This window comes from Bradysia coprophila, unplaced genomic scaffold (assembly GCF_014529535.1).
Source record: "Bradysia coprophila strain Holo2 unplaced genomic scaffold, BU_Bcop_v1 contig_138, whole genome shotgun sequence".
Classification (NCBI taxonomy): domain Eukaryota; kingdom Metazoa; phylum Arthropoda; class Insecta; order Diptera; family Sciaridae; genus Bradysia; species Bradysia coprophila.
Window position 1 is genome coordinate 1,248,542 of NW_023503409.1, and position 25,211 is coordinate 1,273,752.

The 25,211-nt window shown below is 38.1% G+C and overlaps 5 protein-coding genes and 2 long non-coding RNA genes across 10 annotated transcripts; 4 read left to right on the forward strand and 3 right to left on the reverse strand.

Annotated features, from left to right (window-relative positions):
- Positions 1–2,318: 2,318 nt before the first annotated feature.
- Positions 2,319–3,596, forward strand: LOC119073314 (N-alpha-acetyltransferase 10). Of its 2 annotated transcripts, none has more exons than XM_037178702.1 (2): positions 2,319–2,640; positions 2,760–3,596. In XM_037178702.1, the coding sequence occupies exon 2, from the start codon at positions 2,933–2,935 to the stop codon at positions 3,500–3,502; it is 570 nt and encodes a 189-aa protein (XP_037034597.1). In that variant the 5' UTR covers positions 2,319–2,640; positions 2,760–2,932; the 3' UTR covers positions 3,503–3,596. The 2 variants fall into 2 exon arrangements, with proteins under 2 accessions (XP_037034597.1, XP_037034598.1); XM_037178703.1 differs by having other exon boundaries at positions 2,332–2,386.
- On the reverse strand, positions 3,574–4,339 carry LOC119073313 (protein PBDC1). The gene is made up of 3 exons (XM_037178701.1): positions 4,204–4,339; positions 4,041–4,139; positions 3,574–3,974 (listed from the first exon to the last, which is right to left on the reverse strand). The coding sequence occupies exons 1-3, from the start codon at positions 4,204–4,206 to the stop codon at positions 3,603–3,605; spliced, it is 474 nt and encodes a 157-aa protein (XP_037034596.1). The 5' UTR covers positions 4,207–4,339; the 3' UTR covers positions 3,574–3,602.
- A 2,005-nt stretch (positions 4,340–6,344) lies between these two features.
- On the forward strand, positions 6,345–8,082 carry LOC119073316. Its single transcript, XR_005087029.1, has 3 exons — positions 6,345–6,731; positions 6,790–7,084; positions 7,153–8,082. It is a non-coding gene; the product is annotated as an uncharacterized LOC119073316 (long non-coding RNA).
- Positions 8,083–8,258: 176 nt separating this feature from the next.
- LOC119073315 lies at positions 8,259–9,493 on the reverse strand. The gene is made up of 2 exons (XR_005087028.1): positions 9,302–9,493; positions 8,259–8,626 (listed from the first exon to the last, which is right to left on the reverse strand). It is a non-coding gene; the product is annotated as an uncharacterized LOC119073315 (long non-coding RNA).
- A 1,551-nt stretch (positions 9,494–11,044) lies between these two features.
- LOC119073318 (general transcription factor IIE subunit 1) lies at positions 11,045–12,910 on the forward strand. Its single transcript, XM_037178708.1, has 5 exons — positions 11,045–11,396; positions 11,458–11,753; positions 11,822–12,048; positions 12,114–12,541; positions 12,634–12,910. The coding sequence occupies exons 1-5, from the start codon at positions 11,252–11,254 to the stop codon at positions 12,804–12,806; spliced, it is 1,269 nt and encodes a 422-aa protein (XP_037034603.1). The 5' UTR covers positions 11,045–11,251; the 3' UTR covers positions 12,807–12,910.
- Positions 12,911–12,982: 72 nt separating this feature from the next.
- LOC119073317 (DNA polymerase zeta catalytic subunit) lies at positions 12,983–21,028 on the reverse strand. Of its 3 annotated transcripts, XM_037178707.1 has the most exons (19): positions 20,604–21,028; positions 20,302–20,531; positions 19,910–20,166; positions 19,652–19,842; positions 19,178–19,589; positions 18,845–19,118; positions 18,672–18,784; positions 18,514–18,619; positions 18,235–18,443; positions 16,790–18,180; positions 16,094–16,267; positions 15,355–16,021; positions 15,090–15,225; positions 14,806–15,024; positions 14,171–14,741; positions 13,999–14,112; positions 13,748–13,938; positions 13,453–13,680; positions 12,983–13,392 (listed from the first exon to the last, which is right to left on the reverse strand). In XM_037178707.1, exons 1-19 carry the CDS (start codon positions 20,712–20,714, stop codon positions 12,999–13,001), a joined length of 5,988 nt encoding a protein of 1,995 aa, XP_037034602.1. In that variant the 5' UTR covers positions 20,715–21,028; the 3' UTR covers positions 12,983–12,998. The 3 variants fall into 3 exon arrangements, with proteins under 3 accessions (XP_037034602.1, XP_037034601.1, XP_037034600.1); XM_037178706.1 differs by having other exon boundaries at positions 16,790–18,443; positions 18,514–18,613; positions 20,604–21,012; XM_037178705.1 differs by having other exon boundaries at positions 12,984–13,392; positions 16,790–18,443.
- A 731-nt stretch (positions 21,029–21,759) lies between these two features.
- LOC119073319 (catalase-like) lies at positions 21,760–23,649 on the forward strand. Its single transcript, XM_037178709.1, has 4 exons — positions 21,760–21,831; positions 21,906–22,077; positions 22,133–22,237; positions 22,351–23,649. The coding sequence occupies exons 1-4, from the start codon at positions 21,787–21,789 to the stop codon at positions 23,613–23,615; spliced, it is 1,587 nt and encodes a 528-aa protein (XP_037034604.1). The 5' UTR covers positions 21,760–21,786; the 3' UTR covers positions 23,616–23,649.
- The last annotated feature ends 1,562 nt before the right edge of the window (positions 23,650–25,211 follow it).

A 25,211-nucleotide genomic window follows, 5' to 3' on the forward strand; every position in this document is an offset into this window, starting at 1 on the left:
AAAAAAAACAGAAATGTGAAAGACTAACACAATCGACATTGTGAATATCATTGACTTGTTGGTGGCATCTACAGTTGATCAATTTTCCTGAAAACATGTTCTTTCCTACGTTTTTAGAAATACGACTCAAGACGGACTCGAAAACTTCTTTGGTTGTGTTAAGTCCTGCAACTCAAGTAATAAAACGACGGCGAACCAGTACCGCACTGGCTATACAACGATGATAATCAACAATATAACAGGAACTAACTCACTGAAAACAAATTGTCAGCCCGACGATTCCACAGCAATTCTAACAAATATTCACGAATTTATTTCTGTGTGCCGGGAACAGCCAAGCGATGCCATTTACTTGTCGTACCCCGAGCCTGTGCTATCAGGCTGTCATGACTCGATGGCATCAACATATGATGTTGATGTTGATGTTGATTCACTTATATACTTCGATCCGGAAGGCGAAAATGAAATCGGTTCTTCAGATGTTATGAACGAAGCTGACGACAGTTTAAATTCTCAGTTTCCGAACACTAATGTTGATCTGGACCAACTGACACGTATTTCAAATGACGGCAGCAGGATCTGCCAGAAAGTATTGAAAACACTGACATGCAACGATTGTAAGGAGAATATTGACTTAATGGACCAAGATGCTGCACTGATGAGTGTAGAAAAGTTGCTTAAGCATTTAAGCAAAACTATTGTCGACATTTGCTCGCAAGATTCAATTAAGAAGAAACTTCTCAGTAGTGTGGAAGGATTGGATGTTCATGTCATTGGGTGTTTTGATCATGTCGATGTGATTGTCCGAAAAGTTAAGAACTTTGCAGTTGATCAAGCTCTACTTTCATTCTGCAACAACATTAACCAAATATTATCAGGAAAGATTGACACCTTGCCCGCAATGCCCAATGCCATTCAAAAGCTTGCTTTTGAGCACCGAATTAAGAAACGTGGAATCGGGAAGTACACCGATAAATTTAATTCGTGATCAGCCAATACAACTTTAACATGTTAATTACATTGCACTAAACTAAACTTAGAACTAATCGAACCGGATAAAAAACAATTAAACCAAAATTGTAGAAATGATTCGATTATTATTCGGTTAATTGGAAATAAAAATTGAATTGAAGAACTTAATCCGCTGTTTAAAAGACTAAATGCAAAGAAAATATCGAATCTGTTCTACAGAACCTTTCCGGACGGTAGCTACTGCAAAATTAAATGATGAACACTGGCGTACGAGCCCTTTTATAGCAAATTATATGATGCAAAAAGGTTCGATTCGATTCAAAAGATAAATCCTGATGATCGACGAACTTATTCTGAAAATGTGTGGCGTTGCCATTGACCACCACGTCTGGCCATTCGGTATCATCGGTGTCATTTGAGCTGATGTGGTCGAATTAGTTTCATGATTTGGTGTATCAACAATGTATTGACGATTAGGCAGTAATACAACTTCGAAGTCTGTAATTGAAGCAAGACTATTCCACTGATAATATTATCTGGCAATTCTCTCTCGTCTTGGTGAAGATGAAAGTCTCAAAAGATCGAAATACGTAGTCACACGGTATCAAGCTCCATGTATTTTTAGACCATGAGACCACGTATTTCGAGTTTTGAGACTTTTGCTTTTACACTGGCTCGGTCATCAATACATGAAGGTCACAGAAATTTGAATATACAAATTACACGTGCCCGTAAAGAGGTATAATAAGATGTCAAACCTGCGACATGACGTCTGTTTAGTAATCGCTGATGTCGCTGATTCAGGTGAGTTAAGTATGATCATCGAGTCCATCCTTAAAGTGCAGAAACCACAACATGTTTCACACAGTTTTCTTTTCATTCGAATTAGAAGCCATCTCAAAGCAATTCGTTAGAGAGTTGATGTTGAATACAACTGAATCAAATTTGGATGTCTTTTGTCCGATTCCTTTATTATTAGCAATAGTTTGTAGGCTTTAGTTTCCAAGTGGTTTCACTATTTCTGATTACATTTTTTCATTTTGTTTTTTGACGACCGACGGTTGTTTTATTTTTATCACACAGTTTTCTCAAAATTTGGCAAAGATTTTAATTACTGTCCACAAATTATCTCGTTCTTTCAAAGTTTCATGGTCAGTATCTAATTTCGGCCGATAGCACAACAAAATAAATTTTTGATTTAATTGACAACTTGACATTTTGATATTCCGAACATCAGCTAACTTCACGTGAAGTATTACTTCGAAAATTGTGTTCGACATTTTAACAATGAGCTGTCACAGTCCCGGCGCTCTTGTACGTCCTCTTACGGAAAATTAGATGTCAACAGTGTACGTCATTGTGGTTCTGTCAAAAACCAATGAGAATATCACGAATGGATTATTCTTGAGCAAAGGTAGTGATTTGTGTTATTTTTCTTCTTCGTATTGTTGAAAAAACCCAAATTTTAGTAGTTTTTCCAACGTTTTTTGTTTTACTGTTATGTGCAATTCATTCCCACATCACTTACACATTTGCTAAATTAAATAGCAAACCAAAATAGTCGTATCTTGGTTTACGTTGATTCTCAAATGAATGTGCAAGAAGTATTTTTGGCTGCTATTTCTTTGATATCAGCACTATTTATTGTCGTTTTGGTTGTTTGTTTAGGTATTTGAGTGAATTTTTTCTGCATTTAATTGTATTTGAGGGCCAACACAGCCTTTTCGCTTTCGAAAGATTGTGTGCTGGAAAGTGAGGTTATGTCTCACACAAACCATTCTTTTCAGGTTGGTACTTGGTCTGGAAGCTGTTTTTGTCACGATTCCGTTTAGTTCGTGAACTGTTGGGTCTAAGGAATGACAGTTCGACACATCGAAGCGAGGAACAAGCAAATAAATTGAATAAACCAAAGAAGGTGCGACGAGACTAATATTAGGAAACAGAACTAGAACAAAACAAAATGAATATTCGCTGCGCAAAGCCGGAAGATTTAATGAATATGCAGCATTGCAATTTGTTGTGTCTGCCGGAAAACTATCAAATGAAGTACTACTTTTATCATGGTTTAACCTGGCCACAATTGAGCTATGTCGCCGAAGATGACAAAGGGAATATTGTTGGCTACGTTTTGGCTAAAATGGAAGAACCGGAACCGAACGACGAACTGCGTCATGGCCACATTACATCGTTGGCGGTGAAACGATCATATCGACGTCTTGGACTGGCACAGAAGCTAATGAATCAGGCATCGCAGGCTATGGTCGAATGTTTCGAGGCGCAGCATGTGTCGTTGCATGTACGAAAAAGTAATCGTGCTGCGTTGAACCTCTACACGAATTCGTTGGGTTTCAAAATATTGGAAATTGAACCCAAGTATTACGCAGACGGTGAAGACGCATACTCTATGAGACGTGACTTGACCGAAATTGCTAAGGAACTGGATCCGGAAAAATTTGAAATGTCTTTTGGACAACGAGCTAAGAGTGCACACGACCATACACATCAAGGACATGATGGCCACTGCTGTTAATTAGAGGAAATAAACCGAAAAATTAAATTTTTGTATCGCAAAATTTGGAAACAAGAGAAACCAACGGAAAATTATACAAAAAAAATCCAAATTTTATTTTCTATTCTTTCTTAGTGTCGCTGCTACTACTACCCTTCTCTTTGCGATGCTTTTCACGAATGTAGTCGTTTAGACCTTCACGATTTCGGCTTATTTCAATAGCCCAAAACTGTATTCGAATCACCAAAATCGAATTGTCCGGTCCGAATTCTCGACTTGCATCGGTTCGAATCAACGACCCAAAACTGTAATCGTCCAACTTGTTGAATTTCTCGATGAACGATCGCCATTTTACCTTCCCTTCGGCGCTTTTGATTTCATTTTCATCGATGCATTTGACATCCATGTGTGGGAAGTCTTGTCTGAATGTAGTGTAAATTTCGTCGTCGTACGGTGTTAATCGCAGGCCTCTCGGATCGACACTGCACAGAAGCTGATGAAAAAATAATTAGAAAATTTATTTTGCGACCGAATTAGATTGTTTGTTGGGTATACTAACGTTGAAATAAACTTCGGCATGCTCGAATGCCTTCATTGCCCACATTTCCTCGACCAAAGAATCATTATCGAATTCCTCTGCTGGACGCGCTAATACATCCTGATCGTTAATGAAGCGTTAAAATTATAACCATTTTGTTGTCTATACAACGATTTTCACTTACCATGATTATCACTGATCTTTTCAGCAAAAATACAAGTCCTTTCTGAGAGAATAATGTGCGGATTGGATTGGGCTGTGTTCTCAACAAATTTTTATGACAATTGCAGGTTATGTTACTTATTGTGAAAAGAACAAACCGAAGAGCCGCCGCAAAAGTCATCCCCTGTCGAGAGAAAGTATTGTAAGGAAGGTCCGATTTTTGGCAACCATTTGTTCTGAGTGATTTATTGTTTTTCTTATCTTTTACAAAATCCCGCAATTCCGAATTTTGTTGGTTTTAACACAGATTGTGGATTTTCTTTTAAATCGACTTCACTTCATTACCGACACTTGATGATAAAAAGCAGTTTTTGCATGAAGAAAATACGATTTTTCCTAATATTTTGATCAAACATTTTCAATTAACGCAAAATTTTGCTTGAAAAAGTTAAGATATCTTTGAAGCTAAATGCCAATAAGTCCCAAGCCATTGTATTCGAGGATTCTAGATTCTTGTCGTCGAATTTGTTCCCTCCTGTCCTGCTAGGTAGTGTAGTCGTTCCATATGCAGACAAGGTTCTTAACCTAGGACTTGTCATGGACAAAAGACTGACATTCAGAGACCAGGTGCGCTTGATCTGTTCCAGGGTATTTGCTAGACTTCGTAGTCTCTGGCATCAAGGCCATGTTTTCTCTTGTAAGATTCGGATGATGCTGAAGACCCTCACTTGGAAGAAATGTCATTTAGCATTTAGAAAAATGTCAGGATTTGACTCATTCCAAGTTAACGTCTTAAATCTCTTATACTGCCGGCCTTTACGTATTGTGACTCGGTTTATTCGACAAATTTGTCGGCCGCTGATGCTCGGTCGTTGGAGGGAGCTTTTAGTGCCTGTGTGCGTTTTGTGTATGGATTGAGGCGCTACGACAGTACTCGGGATCACGTTGAAGGATTGTTAGGTTGTGACATTATGACGTATGTTAAACGTTCTTGGACGTAGTGTCTGGTAGCACCTTGGAGTAAGTTTTTTGTTCATTTATGTTATTATTTTCTCATTTATTGCCGCATTGAAGTAGTTTTGTGTTTTTAATGTTTCTCGTTTTAATTTGTCTTTTTCTTTCCGTTGTGTTGATAGAGAGAGTTTTATAGTGTGAATTTAATCGTAAGGATATTTGTACAAGGTTTTTCCTTTTTGTCCTGTGATAAAAAACGTTGAATTGAATTGAATTGAATATTCATTGCTACTTAATTATTAGTCATTTGTTTCGTTTTATTTACAATATCAAATGAATAAATCGCAAAAAACGTAATTTCCCCATACAAATTGAGCCGTTTATCACCGACAGAACGCTTGAAATTTCGATAAAAATGTGAACAATAGTATAACTGTAAACACGAAATTTGACTGGCCGAACGAACACGATTTCATCCACATATGAAACTTGACAATAGACCATTGTCAATGTCGTTTGAGACGTCAAATAAGCTGTCATTTTCACAAAGCTAACCACAATATTAAAAAAAATTCATTGTCATTGTTTGAGGTTAGCTTTGTGAAATTGACAACTTATTTGACACTATTTTAGAGAGAAGTACCGCTATTTGACACTGATCTATTCGTTTGGCCTTGGAACAGACCTATGGTAATGGATTGATCCGCTTTTTATATGGAGAATCAGAGAGATGATAATATATCGACATACTATCGTCTCTCTGTGGAGAATTTATCTACAGTGCTAAAATTTATGTTGCAATGAAACTGAACGTTTCAAAGTAGTTTATGCTGAAATAATAAGATGAATTATGTGTTAAGGCAATGTAAATGGCGCTTTGCTCATATGAAATTTGCATTTACATTGTCTAATCACGTAAAGCGCAGTATGTATACGTGAGCCCAAATTTATATTCTGACGAAGATTTTCCCCTTGGGGTCGGGCTATCACGTCCCAACTCGTTAAAATGAAAATTTGAACCCACGGACGTAATATACTATTTTAAACAATATATTGTAAGAAACCGGCTGTTGGTAAATTTCCATACAGAAACTGTAGTATAACATAAACATAATTTTCTAGTGCGGCCTGGGTACTGATATAATTGACAATTTTTCGAATATATTTTAATTTTCAATGACAGCGGTGACAGTGTGGACCATACGATCTCATTTCAACTGAACTGTCATAATATACAAAAAGAAGAGTTTTGTACGATTTTAGTTGTTGATATATTGTTGAGTTGTAACAATTAACCGGAATACTTATCGGAGATTTCACCAGCTCAACTAAAGTAATCCAAAGTTCGACTTGTTTACTAAGGCATGTCGCTAGTGAATATGTTGGTGATATAAGGAAATTATTAAAGTCTTGTTCTGATTCCGACAATTAATTAAAAACAAACACAATGAGTGATCGTAAAGAGCAGCGTGACCAACAGCAGTTACTGACGGAAATACCGAGTAGCCCGATTGGCCTGATTGGTTGTTAGAGGGTTCTATACGATTGAAGATGCCCTCATCGTTGATATGGTTGATATGCTAGTTAGAAATCCTTGTAAGTCAACACATTCGATTTAGTGTAGCATAGATGTAATAACGGCCCTTACCAACAGGTATGAAAGAGGACGATGTTTGCGAGCTGCTGAAATTCGAACGAAAACAGTTGCGCGCTCAGATCTTCATATTTGAAACGGATAAATTTCTTCAAATTCGGTGAAAATGGAAACTGGACCGGATGGTAAAGCTGCCAAAGTAAACTATTACTTCATAAATTACAAAACATTCGTCAATGTTGTCAAATACAAATTGGATCTGATGCGAAAGCGAATGGAAACTGAAGAACGGGACGCCACCAGTCGAGCTAGTTTCAAGTGTCCCAATTGCAATAAAACATTCACCGATTTGTAGGTAAGGCATTTTCACAATGGTAATCCAAACAGGCAAGTGAAATCAAACATTTTTGTTCTACTTTGCAGGCCGATCAATTCGATTTTCAAACGGGTGAATTTCATTGCACATTCTGTGGGAGCACGGTTGAAGAAGACATATCGGCGCTACCGAAAAAGGACTCTCGTTTATTATTCCGTTGGTGTGTCATAGAGAAAAGCAACAACATTGTACTTTTCTCAACAAATTTGAAGTTGTAATGTCAACGAACTCGCAAGGTTTACTATCTGCATTGTCGTCATTACCGCTTACATTCAAACAGCGACAAGAGTTGAATAAGCAATTCGGAAGCGTGGAGGCTGCAAGGGATGAAGTTCAACCACTCGATAATTCTGTATTTCCCAACAGTTCGGACATTCAGGATTCAAAGGAAAGCCAGTGGAGGTCGGTCAAGAAATTTTTCTGTTCTCAGCACTGCAACTGGTTGATGAAGCATATCCTATGCCCTTGCAAGGTGAACTGGCAAATCATTTCAAAGATTTTGTTATGACCAAAAGTGAATATGTGACAGTGACACCATCAAGTCCCATGTTTGGTTTGGATTGTGAAATGTGTTACACAAGCGTCTGCTGTAACGAAGTTACTCCGATATCCATTGCCGACGAGAAGTACGAAAGCATTTATGAAACACTGGTACTGCCGAAGGACAAAATTCTAAACTACTTGACACCGTACTCTGGCATTACAGCAGAGATGATGACAAATGTAACCAAGACACTAGAGCAAGTTCAGGAAGACGTTGAGCAATTTTTACAGATGACATTTTGGTGGGCCAATCTTTGAATTGCCACTTGATGGCATGCAAATTGATGCATCCATATGTGATCGGCAAGAGCGTCATAGTCAAAAGGAATGTGTTTCGGCAACGAGTATCTGAAGAGCCGTGCAATAGCCAGTACCGAGACAGAAAGAATGCAAGCAAAACGTCAAAAGATTTCGAACTGTTCAGATAACTGGAAGTAAATGTGCCGTGAAAAAGACCTGCGAATTATCCATTCAAAACAATCTGACGATGACGCATTTAAACCTATCTCTGGGAAACTTGGAGACGTCAACAGTCGACAAAACAACGGCTAGTGTTGATCGATGGATATCGAAAGTAGCTGTGAATGGATTATGAATAAATAGTTAGTAATCAATTGCTTGGACAGTTTTTATTACATTAAATTGCAAATCTTTTCAAAAAGTTTTTTGTTAGATTAAGTTCTCTTGTGATTTGCCGGACTGACAACGTTTGTTCGACCATAGTTTTGGTGCGAATTAGTTTTAGACCACCTTTTACGATTTCGCAGAGATTCGCTTTACCGTCCTGCATGACATCCTCTTCTTCCGAAGGTGAGCCACGACCTGAGCTATCCGTTGTGGAACCATCATCTTCATCTCGTCCAACGCGAACGATGCTTATTATTTTAAGAATTTCCTTCCTTTGTGCATTCTTCAACGGACGCTGCATGATTTCTTTAACTAAAGCCTCAGATAGGTTGTGGTAGTCGTAAGCCTCGTCTGCAGAAAGATGTAAAAAATATCTGTAGTACTAAAAGGTTTTTCAGAATTTTTTTTAAATAATTTTAAGGTTTTGCACAGCTACTTTTATCTGGATTTGAATTTCAAAAAGTGTGATTCCTTGTACCACCTTAGGTCAGAAGATTCGGGACTAGAGTTGAAATAAAGGTTAGAAATTGTCAGTGTATGACTAAGACATGCTTTGTCTTGGTGGAAGTGAATGGAGGGAAGGAGGTAGAATGTGCGGGAGAGAGAAGGTTGAGTGGAATAAATGAGATAGAGAGATTGTGTTTCATGCGATGTTTCGTTGTGCAGGTACTGCTACGGGATTCCACAATGTTGTTACTTTCGACTGTCGTTTTTTTTTGTGAAAGAGGACATTCAGGTAGCTGGATTCGGAATGTGTTGTAGAATGTGTTAACACTTCATGTAGAAAAATGAGAGTTAATTTTAACATATTTCTGTTTCTGTTGTACTGGAGTACTTAGTATACATGCGCAAGTGGAGACAAAAAGAGTGAACGAATATGTTAAGAATGAAAAAGATGGCAAAAAATTTAAAGCAACGAGTTACCCTTCTAAGACAGCCTCAACTGGGAGTGGGTTATGTCCCCAATTATGTGAAGTAGGAATAGGAGTCGATTTCAATTTTATTTTTGTTAAATATACTACTTACTCATGATAAATTTGCGGTAGCAAATCGACATTTACAAGAAAAAAAGTAATTGAAAATCACATTTACGGTGATTCTTAAATAATTATGGTGTGGATTGATTAGGCTGTGTTTTAAACAAATATTTCTGAAAATTGCAGGTTATGTTACCGAGAGGAATTGTGAAAAAAGCAAACCGAAGAGCCGCCGCAGAAGTCATCCCCTGTCAAGAAAAAGTAGTGCAAGGCAAGGTTCTGAAACAACAAGTTAAAGAACTCACGAAGGATGGTGCCATCAAATTTGTTAAATGCACTCATTAGATATTGTGCAAAAAGTCAACTTGAAAAAAAACTGTTAAGTTGAAATCGTCTTAAAAAGTTTTAGAAACTTTCGAGTACTCGAAAGTGTATAAACCTGTTCTTTCAGAACCTTGGTACAATTTTTCAAGGTTCAAAACCTTGCAATTTTTCGCAACCATTTGTTCTATGCGATTTGTCGTTTTTTTATCTCTTACGAAATTCCACAATTTGATCCTTCTTTGAGTTTTGTTTAATTTAGTTGGTTTTAACACAGGTTGTGGAAAATCCACTTATTATATATCGAGTGTGTTACAATTCACGTCATAACTGCGTTTCAGAATTTGAATTTTCGATGAATCGATGGACCAATAAACTAAAAAATTAATTTCAACGCATTCTTATATGAAAATAAATCGAGTTGACAAAATACAACACTGCCTTTGATTTGGTTGTTGAGCGTTTCATTTTGAATTTTCAGCGACTTTATGTGAAACCACTAGTGCCTCACGAAATCAGTTCAAAAATTTTAAATTGTTAAAACAATTGTTACCCCACCCATCCTAAGTGTCAGTGGGAAGGGTGGAGAGGTTTATCTGAAAGCGACTCTGTTATTGTGTTACTCTGTTAACGTTTACAAGGAATTTTCAAGCTGCTCGAGCCTGAAACACTGTTTCAGAAACAGCTAGAAGGCTCGTTCGGACAATTTGCTATAGTATACTTAATAAGGAAGGGCGGATTGGTTTTTTTGTCACATATCAGCAGAAACACGAAAAATAAGAAACTCGTATATCGGGCATTCTCAAAATATTCTCATATTTAAATTTTTTACAAAAACAAAATCTATGAACTTTCCACTCGATTTTACGCCCAAATCACATCCACCTTAAACTTAGTCAAACGTGGTTTAACGAAAAAAAATCGCCGTTAAAGTCGTTAGTAATCGTAACCCTATCACAACAGTTGGAGATGCATGTACCTTCTCGTCATCATAAATCGATGGTTTCAATATTATTTTGATGATTGAAAGACCGGATAAGGAGATTCTTTAAACAATATATTGTGAAAAACCAGCTCTGTAAGTAAATTTCCATACAAAAACTCAAGGTAGAGTATAGTCCCAAATGCTGTTCATATTGTTAAAAATAACAATAATATGCCTACTATTCAATCCACGACCTATTTGATAAAATATTTCTATCAGGTTCGATCGAGAGCATCATCGTCTAAAACACAAAACGTATTTTCTGGTGCGGCATTGATACTGCTCATAGAGTTGCACGGCATGGTGGCGCTGTCGATCAAAGGAAACCACAAAAATTGGGAAACCAGACATGTTCAAATAATGACAGCGCCACCATGCCACCTCTCGAGTGTAACTCTATGGTACTGCTATATTCGGCAATTTCTCAAATCTTCTGAACCTGACCATACGTTCTCATTTCAATCGAACTGTCATAATAGAAAAAAGAAGAAGAGTTTGCATGATTTTAGTTGTTGATATATTGTTGAGTTGTAACAATTAACCGGAATACTTATCGAAGATTTCACCAGCTCAACTAAAGTCATCCAAAGTTCGACTTGTTTACTAAGGCATGTCGCTAGTGAATATGTTGGTGATATAAGGAAATTATTAAAGTTTTGTTCTGATTCCGACAATTAATTAAAAACAAACACAATGAGTGATCGTAAAGAGCAGCGTGACCAACAGCGGTTACTGACGGAAATACCGAGTAGCCTAAAACAATTGGCCCGATTGGTTGTTAGAGGGTTCTATACGATTGAAGATGCCCTCATCGTTGATATGCTAGTTAGAAATCCTTGTAAGTCAAACATTCGATTTAGTGTAGCATAGCTGTAGTAACAAGCGGCTTTTACCAACAGGTATGAAAGAGGACGATATTTGCGAGCTGCTGAAATTCGAACGAAAACAGTTGCGCTCTCGGATCTCCATACTTAAAACGGATAAATTTCTTCAAATTCGATTGAAAATGGAAACCGGACCGGATGGTAAAGCTGCCAAAGTCAACTATTACTTCATAAATTACAAAACATTCGTCAATGTTGTCAAATACAAATTGGATCTGATGCGAAAGCGAATGGAAACTGAGGAACGGGACGCCACCAGTCGAGCTAGTTTCAAGTGTCCCAATTGCAATAAAACATTCACCGATTTGGAGGTAAGGCATTTTCACAATGGTAATCCAAACAGGCAAGTGAAATCAAACATTTTTGTTCTACTTTGCAGGCCGATCAATTGTTCGATTTTCAAACGGGTGAATTTCATTGCACATTCTGTGGGAGCACGGTTGAAGAAGACATGTCGGCGCTACCGAAAAAGGACTCTCGTTTATTATTAGCTAAATTCAATGAACAGCTTCAACCACTTTACGATTTGCTTCGAGAAGTTGAAGATATAAAATTGTCACCGGAATGCCTCGAACCGGAACCAACGGATTTAGATTCGATACGAGGGTATGGATCTAAACCAAACGTACAGGCCGACCAAAGAAATGTCCTGACAATGTTTTGTTTTCCAGACTCAATAAGCAAACGTCTCGTCTACCCAACGAACCATGGTCCGGTGAAGCGACCAGAAATCAAGGTTTTGCTGTGGAAGAAGCCCGCGTCGACGTCACCATTGGCGGTTCGGATATTCCAGATGCAGTTAAACAAAAAGACCGTCCAGTTTGGATGACTGAAAGTACGGTCATTACAAATGATACCGCTACGATGGATAGTGCAGACTCAATATTGGAAAAGGCCGCACAGTCTTCCACCCAAAGCAGTGGGACAAATTCAACATCAACGACGAGAAATCGAAAAGAAAATGAGGACATTATGTCTGTGTTGCTGCAACATGAAAAGCAGCAAGGAATTCGATCGAATGCAGCAGTCAAAGGGCTGGGTGGTGGCAATTCCAGCGATTCGAGTGACGATGAAAATGAAATCGATAACACAGAGATACGTACGTCGAATAATTTTTTGAATGTTATTCTGAACTGGATGTCCTGTTCCGAGGTTAGATTCTAATTGAAAATTGTTTTTTTTTTATTCCAGCTGACATTGATATCATGGAGTCAGATTCAGACGACGATTCGCCAACAGTCATGGTTGCCGGAAGACCACATTCGATCGATGAGATCAACGACGAATTAATTGCACAGATGACCCAACAGGAGAAGGATACTTACATTCAAGTTTACCAAGATCATTTTTCAGAATACATTTAGAAAACATTTATTAAGCCAAATGTCAGTCATGTGGACGAGTGAATGTATACGGTTGAATATCGATTGAAAGTCGAGCCGATGAATGGAAATAAAAAGTACAAAAAAAAATATCTAAAAAAGCAGCCGTACTTACTAAGCATCTGGTACAGTTCCGATGTGTTCAAATAAAAGTCTGGCTTGTTGTAAAACTTTTTACGAAAATTGCTCTTCCAACAATTCTCGAAAGTATTCGAGCTGTTTATTTTCACGCTTCCATGTATTACTCACAAATAGCACCGGACAGTCTAACGAATTACAATCGGTATGATATGATCGGCCACAGCACGACTCGCAGAGACGTTGTGCCATATTAAATTTACGTTCTAAATGAGTTGCTTTCAATGAAAGAATCACAGCACTTTTATGTGGTTGCCGCTGGCAATTTGCACAAATTCCATTTTGCGTCTGTTCGCCACAATCGATGACACAGCTGGTTGTTGAAAAGTATTGAGATATTGTACTCTTCTTGGCATTATTTTTGGCTATAACCGTTGATGCGGTCGATGTCATGGCTAATGACTGGTATGTACGAGGCAGATCAGCAAACCTATTTGGAATATGATTTTATCAGAAAGATCATTCGGATGGAAAAGTGATTTACACCAACCATTGATTGACGTCAACGCCAATCAGCAATAGGCAACGGTTCAGTGGCGGTATAATCACTTTGGTTATGTAGTACATTGCGTTTATTTTGAGTCCTTCGTCGGACAAGTATTCATGTGGACTGCGTACGAGACGAATAAGTGGAACGCCTGGCGGCCCATTTATTATCACGTAAGGGACTCGTTCTCCTCTACGTGGCTCGGCACGACGATCACTTTCTTTCCATTTTCTGACAAAAGATTAAATGGAATGGTCACGTCAACAAAATGTGGATTCATCGCAAATAATTTGCTTACCTAGTTAATTCTAGTGCTGGAACGCATGCACTGGGTTTGTAACCGTCAATACCGCGAAATTCCTTAGCAAAAATTAAATCCTGAATGTTCGCACGTCCTGACAAAATTTTGCTAAACTGCCGACAAATGTATTTCTTAACAATGCTGACGTCCAGCGTTTCAAAGAGCAGTTTCAGTGTCTTCTCAAGCATCTGAAGTTCAATGAATATGATTAGAACGAATGGGGTTTATCTCTTTAATCATCAAGTCACCTTAGCAACGGCAGGACATCCATCACGCCGAACAGTTTCGATGCCTTTAGCCTCGTAGGTTGGTTCTTTTTGGTCAGGTGATTCGTACATAAAACCGACATAGCGTTTTTTCGTCTGGAAAATGGTTTCTTGGTCAACAAAGTCAAAAGACTACTTCCGGAGTTTACAATACCTGCAAAATGGCCGGCTGGTAGACTTTTTCTAATTTCAGTTTAACTGGGTACGGATTGTCATTGGTCACAGCGTCGGCAATTTGGCTTCCAATTTTAAAAGCTTCTTCACGAGATTTTCCCGGACAGAGAACGAACAGCGAATCTGTGTCACCGTAGACCACATGAGATTCCCATTTCTTTTTCTTCTGTACCATTTTGATTGCCCGTTCTAACGTTTCACGTCCCTTACTAACCACACTATCGCCAACTTCTACGCAAGGCATTCGTCCACTGAAATTGGCTGCAGTATAACCATAAGTAACATTCGCCATCAATTTCAAACCGAGTTGTCGCGAATGAAGAATCTTCTGCAGAAGTTTATCGTTCTTGTGTAATTTCATCGATTGTTTCACCATCAGCCGTGTGTCCAAAATTTCACGCAACATTCGAGGTAGCACGCCCTCACGTACGACAGATTTAACGAACACAGCACCGCAAGGACTTATGTTAACCAAATCCTTTTCGATTAGTTTTCGTAGAAGGCTGGGAGACACTCGCAACTGGGACGCACCAAACTCGAACGGATGTGACCTAATTTCGATGTGATTTACTATTAGAAATTTTTGTTTTCAATTAATGTCGTTCGTGATCTTACTTTCCTAGCAATTCAACGCGTCCGAGGCAAGTTGAAAAGCAATAATTGTACGCAATTATCATGCTGGGATATAAACTTTGAAAATCCAAAACTATCAGTGGATCAGCATACAGCCGAGAATGTGGTTCCAATATCAAGGGTAAATACTCCGGTGCTTTCATGTGAGCTCTCTGTTGTACACTAGGTGAGACTGATATAATGTTGCGGGGTTTTGCAATTCTGGTACAAAATGGGAAGAATTGTCAGTAGAATTTTTCGATTAAAATTTCGATAAAGACACCAACCTCAACATCATGCTCTCCACTCGAAACTGCGAGCCCCGTGACAGTACCTCGAAAAATTGTATTCCAAATAACTTTGCTAGTTCACACGTTCGACCAATCAAATCCAATTGATTCAAAAGGTCAAGATTGCCTACACCTAATTTATTAAGAGAAAACAATCATGAATCTGACAATACAGCCGTATCTTGGTGATGTGGTGGATTAATTGATAAATCTACACTTAGGGACCACTAATTGGGAATTCTTATTTGATATTGCTACTTACATCGCTCAATATAATACTCGAAAACAATCCATTTGGTCAGTTCTTTGGTCCACATTTTGGTCCGATCACGAAATGTATGTGAGGGTATCCGACGATGTAGTATGTGGTACATTACATTTTCGAACGTGTACGATGTCAATGCAATCTCTGACCGCAGCAATCGCCACACGTTCAAGAAAATTCTACCCGACAATTTGATTTCATATTCGCTTTCACCATCCACATCACGCTCCTCATCATTATTCACAATTTTATTGAGTTTTTCCGATGTGACACGCGACAGAAGTGACGGCATATTGATATCGATTGCGTATCCCCGTTGTATCACATAGCCCCAAGATGACATTTCGATTTCATAGCCGGCAAATATATCCGGATCCCACAGAGCGATCAATTTTAACAGCTCGAACAGCAGTTCTTTTTCGGTGCTGGTAAAGCATACACGCAGGTCTTTGTACATCTTTTGTAAAACGGGAGCTTGTTGTGATTCGGACGATCTAACACAAATAAATCCCTTCACTGCTCTAGGAATGTTTCGGTAATTTTCAGGAACTTCACTTTGTATCGAATAAAACAAACAATTGATTTCATCGTACTGAGGGTCTGGATTGAGAACACCCCTGGTCTGTGTGTGTACCTCTAATGACATTGTAGTTAGATAGTTGTACTGTCAAGAAATGTAATCATCTTAGTTAGTTTGTTCGTCGTTCTAAAATACAAAAAATTCGTTTGCTTTTACCTCCAAGTGTGATTTGGCAGTTTGGAAATTTTCTAAGTCCATTTTAAAGCCGAACGTGTTTTCGAGAGTAGCTCCAGTTATTCCAAAGCTATGACTGGGTGAATACAGTGATTTAGAGTCGTCATAGTTTAGATCATTGACTTGATACGGAGAGCTCCCAAACTTGTGATTTACCTGAACAAATGAAGAATTTCACTTTAAATTAACGTTTGCAATTCCATTTTTGGTAAGGATCGTCGAATATAATAACTAACTAGGGACTCCAATGTTCAATATATACTTCTTCGATTGTAAATCTCGAATTTGAGTTGGGTTGAATTGAAAAAAAAAAATCTTCCAAATTAGTTGGGAAGGAAGGTTAGTATAAGATGAAATGAAATTCCACTTGAGAAGAAGATATGCTTCACGCAAAAAATTGGTTTTCGGTGCAACAGTTTAGCTAATAATAGAACTACGAGGACTTGGAAAACTAACGATGTGCCGTGATTTCTCTCATATCTACGGGCTACTTTCAAAACACTATTTAAGCTCGACCAACGGATATGCGGTCCATAACCAATAGGCAGTGATTAAAAAAAATAAAATAAAAATTTTGAACAATTGGCAGTATATTTCAGCTAAAATCACATGAGTCACATAATTTCAATTTGGTCCCCCTCGATAACAAACAATAAATACAAAAAGTAATTAACTCACCGAATTAACTAATGCGCTTGAGTCTGACAAACAATTTGATGAACTTTCTGCGTGTCCATTCACGTGGTTGCCGTTTTTCGGTCGTACATGCTTGATTGTAATTACTTGCGAGCTCGGAATCTCGTCATCACTGTCACACACTTCATTAGTCGGCGATTCACTTTCGCTGAATAGGCTGGGAGACTCGCGTACAGCGTCCAAATTTTTCAACTTGTCGAAAGTGCTATTCAGCGACTTTTTAGCCTTCGTTAGATGTTTGTTGACCAGCTGCAAGTCTTGACTTTTCGTTGGCACAACATCCGGGGAACAGCTCAAAGTTATATCACATTCACTATTATCTTCATCGTCAGCCTCATGATCGCCATCACCATTTTCTAAAATTATTTTGGCCTTCGCTCGTTTGATTTTAATCGGGCTATCCACGTCCATCGTTTCCGTTACGTCTTTCTTACAATCTTGATTGTTCCGAAGCCATAGTTTGACTTGCTGTACGGATGGTGGCGTTTTACTCGGTATGATAACGATCCGTTTCTGTACGGCAAAGAATTCCCGAATTTCATCCAAACTTTTGTTTTGTAGTTTTTCCTTGTCATCCATGCTCATAATGTTCATGTAAATATTTCGACGCCACGCGTTCAGTCCCGTCTCTATCAAGGAACTGTCAAACGATTCACAGTCGTCTAAATTCGGTAGTTGAAAAATGTGATTGCCCACTTCCTTGATGTGCGCAACATCATCACAGTTACTGTAAAATGGAGTCTTTGACACCACTTGCGGCAAGTCGTAGTTAATCAGATCGGTTCGTACACATTCAGCAGTTGGTGTTATCGTTACCGGTGTAACGATGTAGGTGTCTTTGTTTCTGAAGTTGGATTTTATGCTGTGTAATAAAGGCGTTGAGATTTGAAACGGTGACACGGAGGCTAGATCGTCGTCTGCATCCGATATGTTGAAAAGTAGATCCGGTGAGTTTGCTGTTTGAGAGATAGGACTCTGGTGCAATAATGATGCTTCGTACATACTTTGAATATGAATATCATATTGCGATTGATTATCTCCGTCCATTGCATCGTCTATCGTTTTCGGTGCGTAGTAACCGGGCAAAGAAACATTTTCGTAATAATTGATATGGGACGGGCCCGGTTCTGGAAAGAAATTATATTTCTTATCGTGTTCCCACGCAACCTTACAATCACTCCAGTCGTACATGTCTTCCAATTGCAATTCTTTCTTTTTGGCCTTTTTATCTTGTTTATCTTTCGATTGTGTCGACAACAATGGTCGAGATGTTCCGTCATCTGAGGCGAATATATTTGCTGGTGGACGTCGAATACGTTCGGGATATCGTCTCGGCGTCGGTTTATCCGAATTTGATATTTTCTTCAGTTTCACTATGGGACTGGTGTTAATAATCTTTTTAAACGATGGCGAAAGTTTTACTTTACTGGTCGACTTTTCTTGAACGGGCGATGTAGGTGGCGTATTTCCATTTTCAAACTGAATGTGCAGGGGATCCATTTGCTGAAGAATTTTTCTCGATCCCTTCATTTTGATGTACGTAGCGATATCTTCCAGACGTGGCCTTTTCACCGGTATCGTTGCAAGTTCTTCCTCATCAGATGTCTCCGTCAAGTCTATTAGCTGCGCTTCTGGCCTGTTTATTTGTTTTAAGTAAATTATTTGCATCAACAACGACAAAAGCGATTTCAATAAAGGGGACTTACACAATGACCTTCAATGGCTGATTGGTAGGCTGATTCAATCTTGCTGGAATGGCAGAAACTGTGATCTCAGGCTTTCCCTTTAACATTGCGACCACTGAATCTGAAACTACGTTCTAAGGTTTAGTCTTAAAATGCATCGGAATGCTATCAAAATGTACCTGAGCTAGATCCCTTTGGTGATTTGGTTATATTCAACGGTTGGAATTTCGGTCGATTACGTTTCGGTGATTCATCAGCCCCTCCATCCATCTGCGGTATCGACATTTGTACACTAAAATTAAAATGTTTAGACATCCGAATGGGCGGTTAGCTGTCTTATCAGTTAACATACATATCTTGGGGCAGCAGGTCATCCAGATTCTTTGAGAACTCATTCAGCAGATCATCATCCTCATCCAAGTAATTTTGTTCGGTTGTAGTTGAATTTTTCGCATGTGACCCATTCGGCGGACTATCGTACGAAGCTGCCAATTTTTGCGATAAAATAACGTCTGTTTTGTCGTCTCTTTGACTAAGCGGCGCCAATATACTATCATCGTCAACTTCACATTCATTAGCTTCAAGCTTTCTGAGTACGTCTAAGAATGCCTGGTCTTCATCGTTCACTGGTAAAAGAAATTGGGTAAAAAAATTTGCATCGAAAGTACCGATGTATCACACTTACGTGTCTCGTCATGTACGCATCTCTGGCTCAGAGACATCACCAGATCCTCATCAATTATTGATTCATCTGCGTAACTGTGCGGAGATTGTTTTTTGATATTTCTTTTTCCATTTACTGCACTCGACAAATGGTCGACAATGTTCGATGCATTGAGCATCGTTTCGGCATTTTCGTTTGTGCATTCAGCCGGGTACACTAATTGTGACAAGTAAGCGCTTAAATTGAATTTTTTCATTGTTCGATCGGGCAACAGAAGCGTGCGCTCCGAATTTTGTTCGTCAATTATGCTCATGCTATCATTTGGCTCGTCCAATTTTTTGACCAAAGCCTGTCGATAAAAAGTTTCACTTTCAGTCGGCTCGCAGACTTTGGACGTTTCTTGACTGTTTGCGGGTACGTCCAATGGTGGACACTGAAAAAAGAACGATTTTTAGCGCTGATTCGTTTTCGGAAGTGCAGGATATTATCTCGTACGTTTCCCACTTTATTTCGTCGGCAACGTTCATCGTTCCAAATTGACGCTATTCCAGGATTGGCATGACATCCGCTTGATTTGTCAAAAATTTCCAATCGATTTAAAATATGAGCAGCGGATATATCGATTTCACATTCTGATACGGATGTACATTCAACGGAATGCATCTGGCTGTCGAATTTTTCACTTTCTGTGGATTGAAAACATTCTTTCAGTATTGTTGCTGCGAATGTTCTGTGCAACGATGTCTAACTTACCATCGCTTTGTTCGTTACGTTGTGGTCGTCGACGATACCGTACCACTTCAGCTGGAACATGCAGGAAACTCATTCCGTATAAGTTGAAATCGATGAAAAATTGAAGTAGATAAGGCAAATGTGACTCATGTGGTTGATGGATTTTGTTTAAAATAGCACCGTTTTGCAGTAAGTTCGCAGCTCGTCGTATAAACATTGGATTGTAGAAGTAAATTTTTAGAAAGCGATGTTCATTCGGGTGATAACCATAAAATGGGCTGATTGAAAGAAAAAATTAAATTCTCAATTTTCATGTACTAAAATTGACCGAATTTCTATTGGGATATTCGACTTCCACGAGCTTTGTAAATCATCAACAACACAACCTTCAATTCAAATATCCTCCAACTTACATTGCCTTGACGCATACAACTTTGAAAACATGTTGAGTTTCCGAGGTGGATTGTCCCAACGATAAATTGATCGCTTTATCTAAACTAATCGCTACTTGGTAGATGAATGTATCCAACTCGGTTTGGTTGTAATCGGGACATGGTATGTACAAATACGGAAGTGCACCATGAACATGCATACAAGTTTTACATCCGTCGGGATTTGTACCAAATATTCGAATTACGGGAACCTGTAGCAAAGAGAAATCATTTTTGTTAGAACAAAATTCCGATGTTCTAACAAGTGCAATTTCTGTATTCACATGCTTCACAGACGCTCCACGGAAATCTGAATAGCATGGATCGAATCCTTGCAGAGGATAGTGCATATAATAATCTGCTGTCACAATTCGTTGTGAATACAGATTCGACATCTTTCATGGAAAATATTTTCAATTCTTCCTCAATACGACACAAATTTTAGGTTATGTTTACGTATCATATTTTTGTTCGATTGCTTTCAGAATCGGAATTTGTTCAGTGTTTTTTGATCGCAAAATTAATATTAGACAATTTGCTGGACAATCGAACATTTAATGGAACAACAAAATGTGCTAGTTTTATGCTGAATTTTGATCAAACTGAAATATTTTGGGTAAGCCGTCTCGGCGTTTAGCTTATTTTTAATTATATTTTTTTTTAATCATCTCACAACCAAGTACTAAAAAAATATGTGTGTGCGCAATGTCGGCAGATTGTCATTATTGTTCAATTGGCGCCATTATCGAATTTCGAAAATTTTATTCAAATAATCCCAATCAATGAAGACTTTTTTTTCTATTTATCTTTAATCAAATTGGATCAAATTTAGAATACACAATTGAATACTACTCCTATGCAAGACGGATTCAGATACGAAAATGCCGACAAAGATTTAGAAATAAGCGACAAGCCATGACTAATGTACTAATTTTACGAAATGTTTGAAGAAACGAAGTAATATAGTGCATTAGGTCCATGGTTCCAAATTTTTGTTTTGATGAGTGGGGACGTCATAGCCCGACCCGAAGGAGATGGCTTTATTCCCTCTAGTCGAAATAAAAATTTTGGGACCACGGACGTAATGTACTATCTCATAAATCTCATGAAGTCATAGATCCGATAGTACAACTGTTTTTGTGTTTGTCTTCTGTGAAAGGGTATTTGACGCAATCGTTAGGCCGAAACCAATGATACAATGGTTTCTGCGACGACTGTGACTATTTTTTAAAATCCACTTAAGCGATTCGAACTAAATCTAACTTCGGGTTACATACAATAAATCCGTTACGGCAACTATGTGCCACTCTAAAACCAAAGGCCTCGTGCGGATGCCATTCACGAATTTCGTTTCACATTTCGTAGTCACGATCCCATAAAACAATAAAACTTGAAAGGAAAACGTTCTATGTCTCTTCACTTAAGAAGACAACACTTCTTTTAAAGCTTCTTCAATCAATTTTAGCGATGAAAACGTGGTGCGTACTACTTTTGTTAATTCATCTTTACCAGGTAGTATTTTTATCGGAGGTGTGCAGTATACTTTTTTCAAAAAGTGTAAATTTAAGAAATGCGTTTTTCTTCAGGCGGTTGAAGTAACACCATATGCCGGTCAAGATAATGCAATGATAATGGTAGAATCTCCAGCATTAAGCCAGCTAGTTAATTATGCAAGTACTCATTCCAATAAAAGTGTATCATTAGCAGAAACTGTTTCTGGTATCGTGTACCCGACATTAACGGGCTCACTTAGAGTTGGTGAGACTAGATTGCCTGATTAGAATTATATAATTTACCCATCCTCATAAAACAGGTAATCGCGGACCAGTGCTTTTGAGTGACGCATTTCTCATTGAAAAGTTGCAATTATTTAATCGTGAACGAATTCCAGAGCGTGTGGTACACTCTAAGGGAGCAGGTGTGTAAATCCTAAAATTTATTAAGAAAAATGTGAGAACCTTCGTTACTTTTTTCAACGGTTGTCGCTAATTACATAGCATTAAGTTGTAGCATACCCATAACTGTTCTCAGGTGCTCGAGGTTACTTCCAGGTAACTAATGACATCAGCCAATACACAAAGGCCGCTTTTCTACAACCAGGAAAGCGAACAAACGTCGCTGTACGATTTTCAGGTGCGACTGGTGAATTAGGTTCACCAGACACATACTTCGATCCCAGAGGATTCGCAGTCAAATTTTACACAGAAGAGGGAAATCACGATCTTACAGGCATTAATTATCCAATTTTTTTAATGCGAGACGCAATGATTTTTCCGGATATTACTAGAGCTCGAAAAAGAAATCCACAAACTCATCTGCCTGACATAACCGCTACGGTGGACTTGATATCTGAGCGACCAGAAATGACTTTGTTTTTGTTATTCTTTTTATCCGATATGGCTAACCCGAAATCGTATCGATGCATGAAAGGATTTGCCATCCATGCTTATAAAATGGTAAATTGTAAGGGAGAAGCGGTTTATGTTAAATTCCATTGGACACCTCACGAGAAAGAAGAGTTTTTCACTACTGAAGAAGCCATTGCAATGACCGCCAAGAACCCAAATGTATTGATCCAAGATCTTTTCGATAATATTGCCAAGAAAAACTATCCAAAATGGACTTTGTCGATTCAAGTGATGACTTTCGAGCAGGCTGAAAGGCACTATCAAAATCCCTTTGATTCAACAAAGTACTGGAAAATCGAAGATTACCCGCTAATACGTGTGGGTGAAATGACTTTGAATCAGAATCCAGAAAACCATTTCGCTGAAGTTGAACAAATTGCATTCAGCCCATCAAATATGGTAAGAGGAATTGAACCAAGTCCCGATCCATTGCTACACGCAAGAATGTTTGCATATCCCGATTCCCAATTACACAGGCTGGGGACTAATTTTGCACAGATTCCAATCAACAGTTGTCCGTTTGCAAAGTCTTACCATCGAGATGGTCCCGTCAATTCAGGCGCAAATGGTGCCTCAGCTCCAAATTATTATCCAAATTCTTTTAACGGACTAAAGTCCAATGATAATAATAAGTCCTTCAAACAGTCCGTTTATTTTGTTAGTGGTGACGTAGATAGAATAGACGACAAAGACGATGACAATTTCTCGTTACCTAAGTACCATTGGGAAAATCATGTCGGCCCTGAGGAACGAAAGCGAATTATAGAGAACACTGTGGCTTTATTGAGTCATAGTGCTAGACACATCCAGGCAAAGCTTCTTCGTAACGTTATTTACAAAATCAGTAAAGAACTTGGGGATAATGTGAAAAAGGCTTTAAAATTGTAAAGTTTGCGAAATATTTATGTCAATAAATTGTGTTATCTTAGAAAATTTCTACCACTAGGGTGGGTCAGTTCCCTTGGCTGTTGAAGTTATCAAAAGACATTCAATTATTCTTTTGCGTTAACTTCAAACTCCATTCCTTAAGTGGAGAATGGCGTTGCATTGAGTTAAAACAATTGCAAAAAGAAACCATGCAATCGAAGTCATAGATTGTGAGATAATATCACAGGAAATGGGCAAACAACCAAAAATAAAAGGTTAAGAGGGCAGACTAGGTGTGAAGTAGGCTATATATTGAAAAATTGGTTTTAAAATTAATGTAGACCATTTAATGAAAATCTGTTCCAGCAATTAGATGAGCAATATGTTTATCTATCTCTAAAAAATGAAAAACGATTTACAATAAGCAACAGTTGGAAGAAAACCGATTTCCAAAATATGAACGTCGCTTAAAGTTAGGCTATGCAATATTTTTTTGGAAATCGGTTTTCTTCCAACTGTTGCTTATTGTAAATCGTTTTTCATTTTTTAGAGATAGATAAACATATTGCTCATCTAATTGCTGGAACAGATTTTCATTAAATGGTCTACATTAATTTTAAAACCAATTTTTCAATATATAGCCTACTTCACACCTAGTCTACCATCTTAACTTCCACATTATGTTTACATTGGCTAAAAATGTATGGGATCAAATGCGCTGCACTATATTAGGTTAAAAACGACTGAAAAAAGGCTTAAAATGCAAAATGAAAATTTCCAAAAATCAGTCCAGGATTACGCAAGTTATCGTGTTATCAGTAAACCATACAATGCCTTCAAGATAATTAGTCCGATATTGTCAATCAGTGAACTTTACATCGAGAATTTTATTCCTCTTCGATTGAAGCCAAGTTTTTGAAAATTGGTTGATAATTTGTCGTGCCATCAAGCGCGTTACAGACATTTTAGCATTTTCCATTTTTAGCCAGAACTTCAGATATGTCACAAAAAACTCTAACTTTGCAGTCAAGGGAACTAGAAAATCTGTGTACATTCCATAGTTACTAGGCCCCACCTCTTGGGTGGGTCGCCCTTGACTGGCTTTTTTTTTCTATAATTTCTGTTACAGACGGCTGTCATCTGTTATCGACAACGACAAGCTCTGACTGATGAGGTATTATATAGCAAAAAGCATGTCCAAAACAAATGAAGTAAAAGATTTCTGAAATCATCTCTGTAAATTTTCGATCAAATGAAGTAATAGATCAGCTAGTAAAACTGGTAAAGAATTGGTAAAATTGGTAAAGAATTACTCGAGTTATCGAGTCCACAAGTGTACGGACGTTTTCTGTATTTAACGTTTTTTCCCAATGTAGAACATTTTCAAAATATCAAAGTGAACTTAGCGTTACGGACATTATAGGGTATTTTCTTTCATAAGACCCTGACTTTCAGTCAAGGGAATAACAAATCCGTATAAACCCGAAAACTGGCAATAAGGAGTTGCAAATACCAAATTAGACTCAAATAGCAAATGGTTCTTTGTTAGAAATTACTTATTCGAATCATTGCTGACTTAAACCGTATTGTGTTTGCTAAACAATCATCTGTTATCGA